This window comes from Scylla paramamosain, chromosome 5, assembly GCF_035594125.1.
Source record: "Scylla paramamosain isolate STU-SP2022 chromosome 5, ASM3559412v1, whole genome shotgun sequence".
NCBI classification, from domain to species: Eukaryota; Metazoa; Arthropoda; class Malacostraca; order Decapoda; family Portunidae; genus Scylla; species Scylla paramamosain.
This window is the reverse complement of record NC_087155.1, coordinates 27,988,584-28,005,055: the sequence shown is the minus strand read 5'-3', so window position 1 is coordinate 28,005,055 and position 16,472 is coordinate 27,988,584. Positions and strand designations below refer to the sequence as shown.

The 16,472-nt window shown below is 43.1% G+C and overlaps 1 protein-coding gene across 12 annotated transcripts in view; it reads right to left on the bottom strand.

Moving 5' to 3' along the window:
* Positions 1–16,472, bottom strand: part of LOC135100769 (uncharacterized) — a 95,857-nt gene that overhangs the window by 51,934 nt on the left and 27,451 nt on the right. For all 12 annotated transcript variants that reach the window (XM_064004062.1, XM_064004061.1, XM_064004054.1 and 9 more), the window contains one exon: positions 15,398–15,507. In XM_064004062.1, the coding sequence (XP_063860132.1) occupies positions 15,398–15,507 (110 nt within the window). The remainder of the gene's footprint in view (positions 1–15,397; positions 15,508–16,472) is intronic.

Here is a 16,472-nt window from a genome sequence, read left to right as displayed (position 1 = left end):
GGAAAACGAGAGAAATACTTGGTAACAAGAAGGAGGCAGTAGGCACCTGCCGAAACGATAATTACTCCTAGTGAGGTCTAAAGTACTAGATCAGGGGGTGCTGTAAACTTATCATTAAACCCAGCTGTGACCTCACTGAGCGTTTCTTTTTGTGTCTCACAATACAAGGGGACAGTCACAGCCTGGCCTCTAAAGACAACTCTCTTCCTTCACACAAAACTACAAGCACCTAATTACACACACACCCTTCACTCAAAATTCAAAATCATCATGGCGACTCCTACACCAGCCTCGGAGTCCCCATCTGGGAAGGGGACCACAAATGTCCCCAGGTCGGACTGCTCTTCTGGTATCGACCCTAAGTGTCTTGACACCCCCCCTCAACTTTTTCTTCATTAACTTCTGCAACATTCGCGGTCTTAGATCTAATTTTCAGTCTGTAGAACAACACATCTCCTCTACTAAACCTCATCATTTTTTCCTCACTAAAACACAGGTGTCTGAGGCAACTGACAGTAGCCCCTTTTCTGTTCCCTCCTTCGTTTTCTATCATCATTTTCAGTCCAAAGCTGGATGTTGCGTTTATGTGCTCAATGATTTAACCTGCTGCCGTGCCCACGCTCTTGAATCCCGAGTTTTCCACTACCTGGCTGCGACTACAGAGTCACTCTCAAACTAAATGTATCTGTGCTGTATACCTTTCACCTAACTCCTCTGACTATAAGAAATTCTTTGATTACTTAACTTCCAAAATGAAGCACATTCTGACTCTTCCCTTTTACGGAGATCTCCATTCTTAGAGACTTCAATGTTCACTACCAGCTTTGGGATTCCTCTCCCTTCACTGACCATCCTGGTGAACTAGCCTTCAACTTTGCTATCCTCCACGACCTAGAGTAATTGGTGCAACACCCTACTCGTATTCCTGACCGTCTTGGAGATACGCCCAACATTTTTAACCTTTTCCTAACCTCTAATCCTGCTAAAGCTGCTACCCTCTCTTCTCCGTTGGGCTCCTCCGATCACAGTCTCATATCTGTATCTTGTCCTATCGCTCCAATCCTTCCTCAGGATCCCTCTAAGCAGAGGTGCCTCTGGCGTTTTGCCTCTGCTAGTTCGGGGACCTGAGGAGGTATTTTGCTGATTTTCCTTGGAATGACTACTGCTTCCGTGAGAGAGACCCGTCTGTGTGTGCCGAGCGCATAACAAAGGTGATAGTGTCTGGCATGGAAGCGTACATTCCTCACTCTTTTTTTCGACCTAACCTTCTAAATCTTGGTTTAACACAGCCTGTTCTCGTGCTATACATGATTGAGAGGTGGCCCACAAAAACTACTTGAGCCTTCATCACCAGAATCTCATGCACTTTATATTTCTCCCCGGAACCATGCCAAGTCTGTTCTCCAACTAGCCAAAAATTTCTTCATTAATAGGAAGTGTCAAAATCTTTCAAGATCTAACTCCCCTCGTGACTTCTGGCATCTAGCCAAAAACATCTCCAATAACTTTGCTACTTCTTTTCCTCCTTTATTTCAACCAGATGGCACCACTGCTATCACATCTATCTCTAAAGCTGAACTCTTCACGTTTGCTAAAAAAAAACTTTACTTTGGACAATTCAGGGCTAGTTCCTCCTCTCCTCCACCCTCTGACTACTTCATGTTACCTATTAAAATTCTTCAGTGATGTTTTTCCATACCCTCGCTGGCTTAAACCCTCAGAAGGCTTATGAACCTGATGGGGTCCCTCCCAATGTTCTCCGAAACTGCGCCTCTGTGCATGCACCACGCCCAGTCAAACTCTTTCAACTCTGTCTGTCAACATCTACTTTTCCTTTTTGCTGGATGTTTGCCTACATTCAGCCTGTTCCTAAAAAGGGTGACCGTTCTAATCCCTCAAACTATCGTCCTATTGCTTTAATTTCCTGCCTATCTATCCTCATCCTCGTCTATCCTCAACAGGAAGATTCTTAAACATCTATCACTTCACAACTTTTTATTTGATCGCCAGTATGGGTTCCGTTAAGGCCGCTCTACTGGTGATTTTCTGACTTTCCTTACTGAGTCTTGGTCATCCTCTTTTAGAGATTTTGGTGAAACTTTTATTGTGCCTTAGACATATCAAAAGCTTCTGATAATGTCTGGCACAAAGCTTTGATTTCCAAACTACCCTCCTACGGCTTCTATCCTTCTCTCTGTAACTTCATCTCAAGTTTCCTTTCTGACCAATTCTATTGCTGTTGTGGTAGACGGTCACTTCTCCTAAATCTATTGACAGTGGTGTTCCTCATGGTTCTGTCCTGTCACCAACTCTCTTCCTATTATTCATCAATGACCTTAACCAAACTCCTTGTCCTATCCACTCCTACGCTGATCATACCACCCTGCACTTTTCCACGTCTTTTCATAAACATCCAACCCTTCAGGAAGTAAACAGTTCACACAGGGAAGCACAGAACGCCTGACTTCTGATCTTTCTAAAATTTTTGATTGGGGAAGAGCAAACTTGGTATTGATCAGTTCCTCAAAAACTCAATTCCTCCATTTATCAACTCAACACAACCATCCAGATAACTATCTTCACTTCTTCAGTGACACTCAACTGTCCCCCTCTTCTATACTGAACATCCTCGGTCTGACCTTTTCTTATAATCTAAACTGGAAACTTCACATCTCATCTTTAGCTAAAACAGCTTCTATAAAGTTAGGTGTTCTGAGACGTCTCCGCCAGTTTTCTCACCCCCCTAGTTGCTAACTCTGTACAAGGACCTTATCCGCCCATGTATAAAGTATGTTTCACATGTATGGGGGGTTCCCTTCTTACCGCTCTTTTAGACAGGGTGGAATCAAAAGCTTTTCTTCTCATCAATTTCTCTCCTCTGTCTTCAGCCTCTTTCTCATCGCCGCTTTGTTGTATCTCTAGCTATCTTCTACTGCTATTTTCATGCTAACTGCATATTTCCCCTCCTGCGATCTCGCTGCACAAGACTTTCTTCTTTCTCTCACATCTATTTTGTCCACCTCTTTAATGCAAGAGTTAACCAGTATTCTCAATCATTCATCCCTTTCTCTGGTAAACTCTGGAATTCCCTGCCTGCTTCTGTATTTCCAACTTCCTATGACTTGAAATCCTTCAAGAGGGAGTTTTCAAGACACTTACCCTTCAATTAATGATTATCGCTTCGGACCCTATTCGGGGACGGGCATCTCAGTGGGCTTTTTTCTTTTTTTTGGACTTTTGTTGCCCTTGGCCGGTGTCCCTCCTAAATAATAGTAATAATAATAATAATAATAATAATAATAATAATAATAATAATAATAATAATAATAATAATAAAATAAATAAACAAAAAAATAAAGGTGGTATATGGATGTAGTACGAAATCGTTTCATATAAAAGTGTACCAGATAACAAAGAAAAAAAACTGCATTTACGAGAGAGAGAGAGAGAGAGAGAGAGAGAGAGAGAGAGAGAGAGAGAGAGAGAGAGAGACGAAAAGCCAAACTCACTTTGGTTCATCGTGGATGGGAGGATGAATAAAAGGACGAGGGAGGTAGACGTTGGTTAGCTGGTCATCGACACTGCTGTTTGCTTGGCGACGTGTCGAACGTGACATTAAAATAGCTATTGGAAAGCTGCTTCTTTCCATGAGGCATGCAACGCTTGTGCTGACACCGGTGACACCACAATGTAAACCACCTTTGCAAAACAATGGCTCCTACGCAAGAAGGGACCAGCCGACCACCACCACCACCACCACAAGCCACCAACAACTCGCATTGTACTGCACACTTGCTGCTACACACACACACACACACACACACACACACACACACAAAGTGTCTACATTAGCAGCACATACAAAAAAACAGTTGTTCTTTATTAACGAGGTGGAAGTCCTGCGTCAGTCTGGTAATGCTTCACATGGCTGGCAAACATCAACCTGAGCGTCACCCACATTTAATTAAGTTGGCTTTCATGTGACTTTCCAAAGTTTTTTTTTATCACACACACACAATTATCTAATAATTACCCTGCGTCTAATGCGCCCGTAGTACAGATACCTAGGCCTGTGAGCCTATGCCTATAGGTGTGGAGTTGAAGCAATAGTACACTAACCACAAACATTGTGACTAATAATAAAACTCTCTCTCTCTCTCTCTCTCTCTCTCTCTCTCTCTCTCTCTCTCTCTCTCTCTCTCTCTCTCTCTCTCTCCCTTGTCCCTTATCTCTGACATATAAGGGAAAGGGGAGGTGACAGGAAGAGAGGTTTGAGACAAGACAAAAGAAGGGAGAGAAAGGGAAGAAATGGACATAACCGGTGAAGGAGAGTACATGGGGCTAGTAAGTGGTGGAAGGATGAAGGAAGATGGGAGGATGTGGAGAAAATAAAAAGAATAAATATAAGCAGTAAGGATGAGGAGTGAGTGAAGAATTAGAGAGAGAGAGGAAGTATTGAGAAATAAGTATTCTCTTTTTCTGTCCCCTACTCCTTTTCATTTTTCCTTCATCAATTTCCTATGCATTCATGCTCCTTCCATTCGTTTTCATTCTCAATCAGTCTCATTCAATTTAACAATCCTAAGGATAGCTCTCTCTCTCTCTCTCACACACACACACACACACAGAAAGAGAGAGAGAAACTATCCTGAGGATTAAATTTAATGAGACTGATTGAGAATGGAAATGAATGGAAGGAACATAAATGCGTAGGAAAATGGATGGAGGAAAAATTAAAGGAAGTAGGGGACAGGAAAAGAGAATACTTATTTCTGAATACTTCCTCTCTCCCTCGAATTCTTTACTCACTCCTCACCCTTGCTGCTTATATTTATTCTTTCTACTCTCTCTCTCGCTCACAGATATATATATATATATATATATATATATATATATATATATATATATATATATATATATATATATATATATATAGAGAGAGAGAGAGAGAGAGAGAGAGAGAGAGAGAGAGAGAGAGAGAGAGAGAGAGAGAGAGAGAGAGAGAGAGAGAGAGAGAGAAACATACACGCGGTTTTCGATGCGATGTTAGTACTGCACAGCTACACCGCTGCATCACACTAGATGTGAAGACAAAACACACACTCTTTTGGGGATTTTGGCACCCACTCTCTTCCTATCATTCATTAATGATCTAAACAAAACTTTTTGTCCTATCCACTTCTACACTGATGATAACACCCTACACTTTTCCACGTCCTTTTGTAGAGGTCCAACCCTTCAGGAAGTAAACAGTTCATGCAGGGAAGCCACAGAATGCCTGATTTCTGATCTCTCTTAAATTTCTGATTGGGGAAGAGCAAACTCGGTATTGTTCAGTGCCTCAAAACTCATTTCTCCATCCATCAACTCGACACAACCTTTCGGATATCTATCTCCTCTCCTTCAATGACAATCAAATGCCCTCTTCTTCAATGACAATCAACTGTCCCCCTCTTCTACACTGAACATCCTCGATCTCTCCTTTACTTATAATCTAAACTGGAAACTTCACATCTCATCTCTGGCTAAAGCAGCTTCTATGAAGTTAGGTGTTCAATGTCGTCTCCACCAGTTTTTCTCACCTCCCCTCAAGCTGCTAACTCTGTACAGGGGCCTCATCCATCCATTTATGGAGTCTGCTTCATGTGTATGAGGGGAGAGGAGGGTGCTTCCACTCACACCGCTATTTTAGAGCAGGTGGATAAAAACCTTTTTGTCTTATCAACTCCTCTCCTCTAACTGACTCTTCAGCCTCTCTCATCACAGCAATGTTGCATCTCTTGCTGTCTTCTACCACTATTTTCATGATAGCTGCTCTTCTGATCTTACTAACTGCAAACCTTCCTTCCTCCCGTAGCTTGGCTGTACAAGACTCCCTTCTTCCTCTCATCCCATTTGTGTCCACCTTTCTAATGCAATAGTTAACCAGCATTCTCAATCATTCATCCCTTTCTCTGGTAAAGTCTAGAACTCCTTGCCTGCTTCTGTATTTCAACCTTCCTATGACTTGAACTCTTTCAAGAGGGAGGTTTCAAGACAATTACCCTTTTTTTTTTTTATCATTTTATCTGACATCTCTGTGGGAATTGGCATTAAGTGAGCCTTGGCCAGTGGCCCTCTTATGGCCTGTCTACACCAGGAAACACTGTTTGAAAACAATGTTTGCAAATAGTTTGGAAACATTGTTTGGAAACTGTTTACAAACTGTCTGAAAAAATCTTTAACGCATATTTGTTTCCCATCCAGAATGGAAACATAGTGTGTGTGTGTGTGTGTGTGTGTGCGCAGCAGAGGTGATGATGAATCAGTAGTGTTGCCAGATTGTCAGTAATTTCTGGAGATCTGAAATTTTTATCTTTTGTCAGGATTTAAGAAATAAGTTGTATAATCTGAAATTTTAACCTGTGGGAGCCACATCTGTAAAAGTATTTCAAAGTCAGTCGTGGACATCCACAGAAAATTGATGAAACCTGCTTCATCTCCTCTCATTCCACCAGAAGCAAGTCAACATAAAAGGTTCCTTTTTCTAAAAAAAAATCCCTCATACATCTCTTTTTCTTTTTTCTGCCCTTCCATGAATTTCTTAAAAGTGCTAAGTAAAACACATAGGCTGTTGCAGCAACCTCTACACTCATAGCAGACAGTTTTCTCGGAAATTGTTTGCAAACATTGTTTCCGAACAATGTTTCCTGGTGTGGACAGCCCTTTACACACACACACACACACACACACACACACACACACACACACCACATTTTTTCTCCATAACTTTATGATGAAACATAATATTTTTTTCTACAAACATCCTTGTAAAATAGGGGTGCATCTAATACATGCCGGCAAATACAGTATATATATATATATATATATATATATATATATATATATATATATATATATATATATATATATATATATATATATATATATATATATATATATATATATATATATAAAACAAGTATGTGGCTGGAGATACTGACTCCTCTTCCCTGGTTAACAAAAAATTACTAGAAAGTCGTATCACTTGCGAGAGAGAGAGAGAGAGAGAGAGAGAGAGAGAGAGAGAGAGAGAGAGAGAGAGAGAGAGAGAGAGAGAGAGAGAGAGAGAGAGAGAGAGAGAGAGAGATAAAAGTGTACCTCAGAACCTGTGTACTACTACTGTATACTGTGGCTAAGAAAAAACAACTATAAAATTACTCACACATGTATTACTCACTGTGATCTACAATGAGGACCAATAATTATCTTTTCCAATTTTTTTCCTATATTACCTGTCTCACTTTTCTATCTCCAACTATTACAGTGCTGAGCTAGTAGTGAAAGAAGACATCTGGTCATCCTCTGTGTTCAGAGGCTGAGCTGCCACCAAAAACAGTAGTAGTATTATTTTCCATGTCCTGAGTGGAGGGACTAGTGGTATAGTGTGGAATCGGATCCTTCTCAGTATACATAGCTGGTGAGGCCTTAGTGAAATTAATATTGTGTTGGTTCATATCTACAGTTGGTAAGGTACTGATATATGATACATTTTCCCACGTGTCCACAGGAGTTGAATCAACAATGTAATCATCGTAATAAAGAGCAGTCTCATTTTCTTGAGAATCTAAGGGCACTCCTAAAATACTGTGGAAATCTTCAGACACATACACCTTTTCCCTTGTTGGTAGAAAGTCATAGTCCAGGAATGCTGCCATGCTTGGTGTTGCCCTCAAATTTGGGCACTCTTCCTTAAGGTAGCCATGCCTGAAGCCACCAAACAGAAATACATCATCAAAATATAGGACAAAACTGAAAGCCAACACATGAAAAAACATGACAAGCTTGTCAAAATCTCATATTTCCATTCAACCACTTACTTCTAAGGTAAGCTTGGTAACCACTACAAACAGTGTATATAACAATGCAAAATTATGCATGATTTCCATACTCAGACAAACCCTAATTTTATTAAAACCAGGGAGACCATCTATCCCATACAATCTGAAAATTTAATTGAAAAAATCTTTCTCTTCCTTTTTTCATATCCTTTCTCTGAATCCAGAAATGTCTCTTTTTACATACTGTAGTAAATTTCATATTATGGCATAAAATCTTACAAATGCATTATATGCAATATCTTTAACAGCATTCTAAGGAAATTATTTACCTACTTTAGCTGGAATGTACTATTGTGCCTCCTAATATAATGGTGTAAGGGACAAAACACCACTCCCACCTAAATGAGCCAAGGAGGAGCAGGGGGAACCTGGTACTCTTCCCTCTTCCACTACCTGGGAGTGTGGGAGAAAGTCAGCTCATCAGCACCCGTCCCGAAGCTTCGAGTCATCGGCTGTTTTAGAGTGTGTGGATGCTTCGAATAGCTAAACCTGTCTAAAGGTTTCGAAGCTTCACCTAGTTTCATTGTGTGTGTGTGTGTGTGTGTGTGTGTGTGTGTGTGTGTGTGTGTGTGTGTGTGTGTGTGTGTGTGTGTGTGTGTGTGTGTAGGCTTCTTGTAGCCTCTTTCCGAGGTTATTTGCAGACCCTGTAAATTCAGCTCCAGCTTGGTGCCAAGACTAGGCACACCTGTTCTCCCTTGGCTGTCATCTTGGTTTCCACCGTGACGAAGTGCCCTCACCTTCTTGTTCGTCCCTAGTGACAGGTTGTGTGTGTGTGTGTGTGTGTGTGTGTGTGTGTGTGTGTGTGTGTGTGTGTGTGTGTGTGTGTGTGTGTGTGTGTGTGTGTGTGTGTGTGTGTGTTTTTTTCCCATGCCACAGTGACAGAATGGGGAAGGGTGTTAAGAAGCTTCAGTGGCAATGTCCTTGTGTGAATGTGCAGTATTTGTGTCTTTGGTATCTTGTGTGTAGTGTACGAAGAAAGTATTGTCATTAAACTTCCACACCGCTCCCCAGAGTTTCTTTCATATTGCCCCTTTGTGGACCGCCCCCTACTTGACTCAGACAATTCTGAGATCTGGGAAAATGGCTGGATGCTTCACCATCACCCGTCTTGGTCATTTCTACCCTTACAGTGGTGACCTCGCCAGGATCACTGAGCCGTGTAGTGTTCCATGTGTGTGGCAATGTCCTTGTGTGAATGTGCAGTATTTGTGTCTTTGGTATCTTGTGTGTAGTATGCGAAGAAAGTATTGTCATTAAACTTCCACACCGCTCCCCAGTTTCTTTCATATTGCCCCCCAGAAAATGGCGGGATGCTTCACCATCACCCGTCTTGGTCATTTCTACCCTTACAGTGGTGACCTCGCCAGGATCACTGAGCCGTGTAGTGTTCCATGTGTGTGGAGTTTGGCAGAAAAGGTGCAAGAGCGCACTAGTGTGTTGACCAATGCTTTGACAGTGCCCAGTTGTTTACAATCATGGTATTGTGCATGTTAAATGCAGTGCAGTGCTGTGTATTGTGACTGTACATCGCAGTGCTGGGATGTTGGGCTCATTTCTTTGAGCTGAGACTAGGTGCAGGCCAATGGGTCTTCTAGTCTACCCTGGTTGGGGGCAAGCTGCTCAGCCTTCTAACCACCTCTTGTTCAGTGTTTGAACAAGAGTTGCTAAGCCAAAGGCTTTTGACTGTTCCTGCGTCAGCAGAAGTGACCAGCCAAGGTTAGGGAACCCAGTCCTAACCGTCCCTGTCGGTGTTACAGCACAGTCAGTGTACTGTTCAGTTGTCGAGTGTTGTTGGTGAGTGCTTTTTTCTTGTGTGCTTGTTCGTCGTGGGTTTCTTTGTGTGAGTTTCCATGTTGTGTGTGTTTTCTGTTGTGATTTATGTTGTGTTTCTTTATTTCTTTGTTGAGCATTATTCTTTTGTGTGTAGGGTACAAGGTGCTCGTTGCCACCATGTCTAAGATATCAACACTCGAGAAACTCAAAGTTCAGGTGATGACACTTGGTTTGTCTGGGGATGACATTGGCAAGTTTGTCCTCCAGCAAGTCTTACGAGCAGGAAGAGAGAGCAAGAGAACGTGAGGAAAGAGAGAGAGAGAGAGAGAGAGATGAGAGAGAGAGAGAGAGAGAGAGAGAGAGAGAGAGAGAGAGAGAGAGAGAGAGAGAGAGAGAGAGAGAGAGAGAGAGAGAGAGAGAGAGAGAGAGAGAGAGAGAGAGAGAGAGAGAGAGAGAGAGAGCGTGAAGAAAGGGAAAAGGAGCGAGAATTTGAGCTTGCTAAGCTCTGACTAGCTACAGTCTGCAGAAGCCAAACCCTCTCTCCTGCACCATGGTAGTAGCGTTCGAGGATCCAAGCTTCCCACTTATCAGGAAGGAGGGAAAATTGCCTCCTACTTGACACAGTTCGAGCAGATAGCTACCTTATTAGAGGTTGGGGAGAGTAGTCTCACTGTTTAGTTGGGCAGCTTGTTAACCAGAAAAGCGGCTGAGCTATATTTCACCCTCAATGCTAACACCATCAGTGACTTTAATCTCCTTAAACAGGCACTACTGACGGGGTTCAACAAGACACTGGAATGTTACTGGCAGGACTTCAGGAGCAACAAGATCAACATCGGAGAGAATTATCAGCAGTTTTCCACCTGCCTGCTTCAGCTGTTTGACTCCTGGCTTGAGGCTTCGAAGATACCTAGCACCTTCGAGGGCTTACATGAGTTTATAGTCCTTGACCAGTTTCTCGCCTCTTTTGCCCCTGAAGTTCATCTCTTCATTAAAGAGCATCAGGTCACCACACTCAAGACATCAGTGGAGAAAGCAGACAACTGGGCATTGGCTCACAACACCTACCTGAAGCACAACACTGACAGCATTTCCAGCAAGTTTTCTCTCTCCACAAAAAGAGCCACCTCCACCAAAAGTGATCCAAAGAACACTTCCTCTCAGATCAGGTACCATAACTGCGGAGGACACCTCTGGTGTCGGTGCCCCGTGAATCCTAGAGCCTTCAAGGACAGTACCGACCCATCACCAAAGTGCAGGGTAGGGTTCTGCATGAGTGACCGATCTCCTCTTAACTATACAGTTGCCGACACCATCAATGGTTCTCAATCTTCTACCACCATCCAGGACACTGGCTGCAACTGCGTCATCATTTCTAACTGCCTCATCATTTCTGAGGAAACAGTCCCCAGTGCTGATGTCTCCTCCTGCCCAAAGATACTAGTAGAGGATTTCTTAGGTCAAGTCAGAGAGTTCCCAGTTGTGTGTTGTTTTATTAGCTGCCCCTACTATGAGAGATGGACCAATGCTGTGCGAGCCCCCATGAAGCGCTGCAGCGTCCTCATCAGGAACATCCCCAGAGCTCATGACCCCAATCACCCGACTTCCTCTCACGATGAGTCCCTCTTGTCAACAACTGGGATTAATACTAATTCTCAACCCTCACCTCAGCTGGCACTTCAACCTTTGCTGGGTAGCACCAACACCTCAGTCCCAGAGGATACTAGTGGAACCTCATACCCTCAAGCTAACATGGTCCAGACTCACAGTCGGAAGATGTGACGAGTACACCCATTAGTGCTTCCTGACCTCCAGCCCCTAAAGGTCACCCGAGAGGAGTTTGGCCAACTTTAAGAGACTTGTCCTACTCTTGCCAGCCTTCAGGACAAAGCCATGTCGGGAGAGGAAGAGCGCTGTAAGGATGGGTCAAGTTTCAGTTATCTCTGGTCAGATGGTCTGCTGTACCATAAGTGTCTGTCTTCACAACACACCATGAAAATTGATAAAGTCACTTTTGTCAACCCTAAAGACTGCCACTCTATCATTCTGTCTGTTGGCCATAAAAATCCGTTAGCTGGTCACTTTTCCCATGGGAAGATGGACCTGAAGGTCAGTGACCAGTTCTATTGGCCAGGCATGTTTGCCGACATTTAGGATTTCTGCCGTTCAAGTGATGTCTGCCTGCGGATGTCTGCTAAGGGACGAGTTCCACCTGTGCCCCTCCAGCCTGTACCCATAATTCAGGGTAGTGATTGATCTCATTGAGCCACTATCTCCAGCATCCTAAGGGCATCACTACATTCTGATGCTCATTGATTACACAACTGGATTTCCTAAAGCAATCCCCCTTAATGAAATCAACTCTGTCTCCATCATCAAAGCCCTTTTTTTCATGTTCTCAATGGTGGGTATTCCCCAAGAAATACTACTGGACAAAGGTAAGCAGTTTACCTCCTAATTGATGGCAGAACTGCATAAGTTGCTAGGGGTCAAGCCTTCCTTCACCACTCTGTTCCATCCCAGTGCAAATAGATGCACTGAAAGGCTACATGGGCCACTGAAGGCCTCCCTGCATAAGTTGTGCTGACAAACCCTGTGAATGGCACTGATGCTTGACAACTACTCTCTTTGCCCTCCGGGAATCTCCCAATGACAGGACAGGGTTTTCTGCCTTCGAACTACTCTATGGAAGGACAGTGAGAGGACCCTTATCAGTATTACAAGACTTGTGGGAAGACCCCATCCTGAAGGACAACGAGTGATCAACCTTTCAGTATGTGATCGAGCTGCAAGACAAGCTAGCAGAATCAGCTAAAATCGCAGCCGAGAATGCAGATGTCAGTGCCTCCCACTTAAAAAGCTTAAGTCAAGTCTCAAAGCTGCCAGTTCCAATCTGACGATGAGGTACTTATACTGCTCTCCAGTGAGACCAGCAAGCTCTTTGTAGCATGGAAGGGCCCTTTTAAAGTCCTGAAAAGGCGAGGTAAGGTGGACTATCTCATAGATTGCTCCAAGGGGGGGTCCAAAACTATACCACGCCAACATACTAAAACACCACTTCAGTCGTTCGCAGGCAAACTTTGCAGAACTGCTAGATGAAAATTCTGTGGGAGTCGAGGAAGCTTCAGAGGACAAGGAAGGGCTCGCCTGCACCACTGATTTAGAGGATGAGTAGTCAAGATTGCCTGTGACTTCTGATGGTGAACCGGATGAAGTAGATTCCAGGGCTCACTTCAACCCTAACCTGGAGCCAGAACAACGAGACATCCTGCTAGACCCTCTCGGCAAGTTTGAGGATGTCTTTTCAGATAGCTCGGGCTGCACTTCCACCATTGAGCATGATATCGTCCTCATGACCACCACCCGTCTCCACTCAAAGGTCTACCCGGTCCCTATCCATCTGAAGCCATTTTTTGAGGAAGAGGTCAACCAATTGTTCCAACAAGGCATCATACGGAGGTCAGTATCCCAACATTGTTCCCCGGTCATGATGGTGTCAAGTCTGATGGTTCTTACTGTATGGCTATAGACTAACATCAGTTGAATGCTGTCACCATCTTCCATGCCAAGCCCAGCTGTAACATCAAGGAAGATTTATACTGATTCTCCAGGGCCTGCTTCTTTTCTGAAATGGATCTCTGCAAGGCCTACTATCAAGTTCCCCTCTCTGAGAGAGCCCAGCTGCTAACAGCCTTCCCTACTCACCTCGGTCTAATGGAATTTTGCTAACTACCCTTTGGACTCGTCACCGCCTGTGCTACCTACATCAGATTGATGCACATTGTCCTCACAGGTCTGTCGAATGTGTCCTTCTATTTCAACAACATCTTTATATACTCAACAGATTGGGATTAACATTGCTCCACACTTGAAGCTGTGTTTGACAGGATCAGAACCCATGGCCTCACCCTTAAGAGCTAGAAGTGTCACTTCGGATTTCCATCCATCCAGTATCTTGGATTCATTCTTGGTGGGGACCACCTTTAGTCACAGCCCAACAAGGTAGAAGCTATATGTCATATACCACCTCCACCAAAGAAGAAGCTCCTATGTGGCTTTCTTGGTGTGATGAGCTTCTACACGGCTTTCATTCCACAGGCCGCTGACTTCACTGTCTCCTTATCAGACTTACTGAAGTAGTCAGTGCGTGAACCCCTAACCTGGACTAATGAGGCACTCTCCTACTTTAATCACTTCAAGTTTGTACTGTCTTCCAGCCTCATTCTGCATCTCCTGGATGCAAACCTCACTTTTGTCCTTAGGACAGATGCCTCCAGCAGAGGGATTGGTGCCATACTACTTCAGTACCACCTTGGGCACCCCCATCCTGTTGCCTATACTAGCCAGAAACTCCTCCCGTGTGAGGCCAAGTATAGCACCATCAAACATGAGTGGCTAGCTCTTGTTTTTGGTATACTTCGCTTCAACTACTATCTCAGAGGTCGAGAGTCCATCCTTGAAACCGACCACAAACCACTCACTTACCTCCACACATTCAAGGGAAAGAATGACTGCCTTCTGAGGTGGGCCCTAAACCTTCAAGCCTACAAGTTCAGAATAATTCATGTGGCTGGAGCTGATAACATTGGGGCTGATCTCCTCAGTTGGGTCTAATTTTCTGTGTATCCTTTTAAGTGGTGCTTCTCTGCAGAGGCTACCTGGGGTAGATTCTTGACGGGGAATCTTGTAAGGGACGAAACACCACTCCCACCTAAATGAGCTGAGGAGGAGCAGGGGAACCTGGTACTCTTCCCCTTTCCACCACCTGGGAGTGCAGGAGAAGGTCAGCTCATTGACGCCCGTCCCGAAGCTTTCAGTCATGGACTGTTTTAGAGTGTGTGGATGCTTTGAGCAGCTAAACCTGTCTCAAGGTTTTGAAGCACAGCCTAGTTTCATTGTGTGTGTGTGTGTGTGTGTGTGTGTGTGTGTGTGTGTGTGTGTGTGTGTGTGTGTGTGTGTGTGTGTGTGTGTGTGTGTGTGTGTGTGTGTGTGTGTGTGTGTGTGTGTGTGTGTGTGTGTGTGTGTGTGTGTGTGTGAGTGTGTGTGTGCAGGCTTCTTGTAGCCTCTTTCTGAGATTATTTGCAGACCCTTTAAATCCAGCTCCAGCAGAACAGACTCGGTGCCTAGGCACACCTGTTCTCCCTTGGCTGTCATCTCTGTTTCCACTGCAGCAAAGTGCCCTCACCTTCTCCTTGTTTCTCCCTAGTGACAGGTTGTGTGTGTGTGTGTTAGTATTTTTCCTGTGTCACAGCGACGGAACGGGGAACGGTGTTGAGAAGTTTCAGTGGCAGTGTCCTTGCGTGAATGTGTAGTATGTCTTTGGCATTTTGTGTGTAGTGTGCGAAGAAAGTATTGTGATTAAACTTCCACACCACTCCCCAAGTGTTTCTGTCCCATTGCCCCTTTGTGCACCACCCCCTACTTGGCTCAGACAATTCTGGAATCTGGAAAAACAGCTGGACCATCACCCATCTCAGTCATTTCTCCCCTTACAAATGGACATCCATGGATAAAAACAATCCAATTTACAGAAAGCTTTGTAAGAAAGTAACTCACTCATGAGCTAAGAAGCCACTATTTTCTATCTGTTAAAGGTACAACATTAAAACCATTATAATATACTACTTTTTTAAAAAGTAAGATACAGGTTAATCATCTCTTAGTATCAAAACTAGCTTTTAAGGCAATTACATCTATATACCATTACTTTATCATTGTCATGATGAATGATCAAAATCACTCACCTGTACTTTGAATAGGGCACTCCTACAATGAGGATGAGGGACCGGTAATAAGGGAGCCTCCACAAACCAAAGTGACCCTCCCGGGCATCTCGGTTCCACACTCCAAGATACTGTTGAAGTACAATTTCCTTCATTAGCTAAACATTTTTTCATAATAATGAGAGATTAAACAGTGATGTTCAGGTATGAATGTATTTTAGAACAGAATTTCAAAATATTGAAATTTGCATCTGAAATTTTTTTTAATTTAATTTGTATTTGAATTAATGTATTGCTGTCAAAATTCAAAATATTAAAAACTAAAATTCAAAACCTTCAACAATGAGAGAGAGAGAGAGAGAGAGAGAGAGAGAGAGAGAGAGAGAGAGAGAGAGAGAGAGAGAGAGAGAGAGAGAGAGAGAGAGAGAGAGAGAGAGAGAGAGAGAGAGAGAGAGAGAGAGAGAGAGAGAGAGAGAAACACCATCAACTAATAAACCATGAAACTACCATCATGCAATCAATTACAATAAAGCAAATTCATAGAATGAGTGTAAACAACAACACAGTTTTTCTTGTCATGAGGCTACTGCCTTTGTATTTTGAATTATGTTGCATTTCTATTTTCATAAAACCACAACACATGTTTCCAATTTTGTGTCATCAAAACAACTGAAAGAAAAAGACATGACTGTGAACCCCTCCACTAAAAATTTCCCTTTTCTTGTAAGAACTCAAATTTCTCTAATACTTTTTTCATAATCTTCCTTTTCAATCCCTTTCTTGTATACTGCATCACCATAAAATGAGAGCTACATTTAAAAAAAAAAAAATAAATATGTAAATAAAAACTTACAATAAATGACACAAAGACAATTGTAAGACCTGCAAATATAACTGAACAGAAACAGAGATACAAAGAAGAGTTCAGGTAAACACCAGTAAGGAGTGATGAATTTTTTCACTAATGACACATCATAATGGGTAGCTCACTCCACCACAGCTCAATATCATGTTATTAGAACACCAAACCCCTAAAACAAAGAACATGGCAAATCATAACAATATGTAGCACATTTTATTGTCTGAGAATTATACA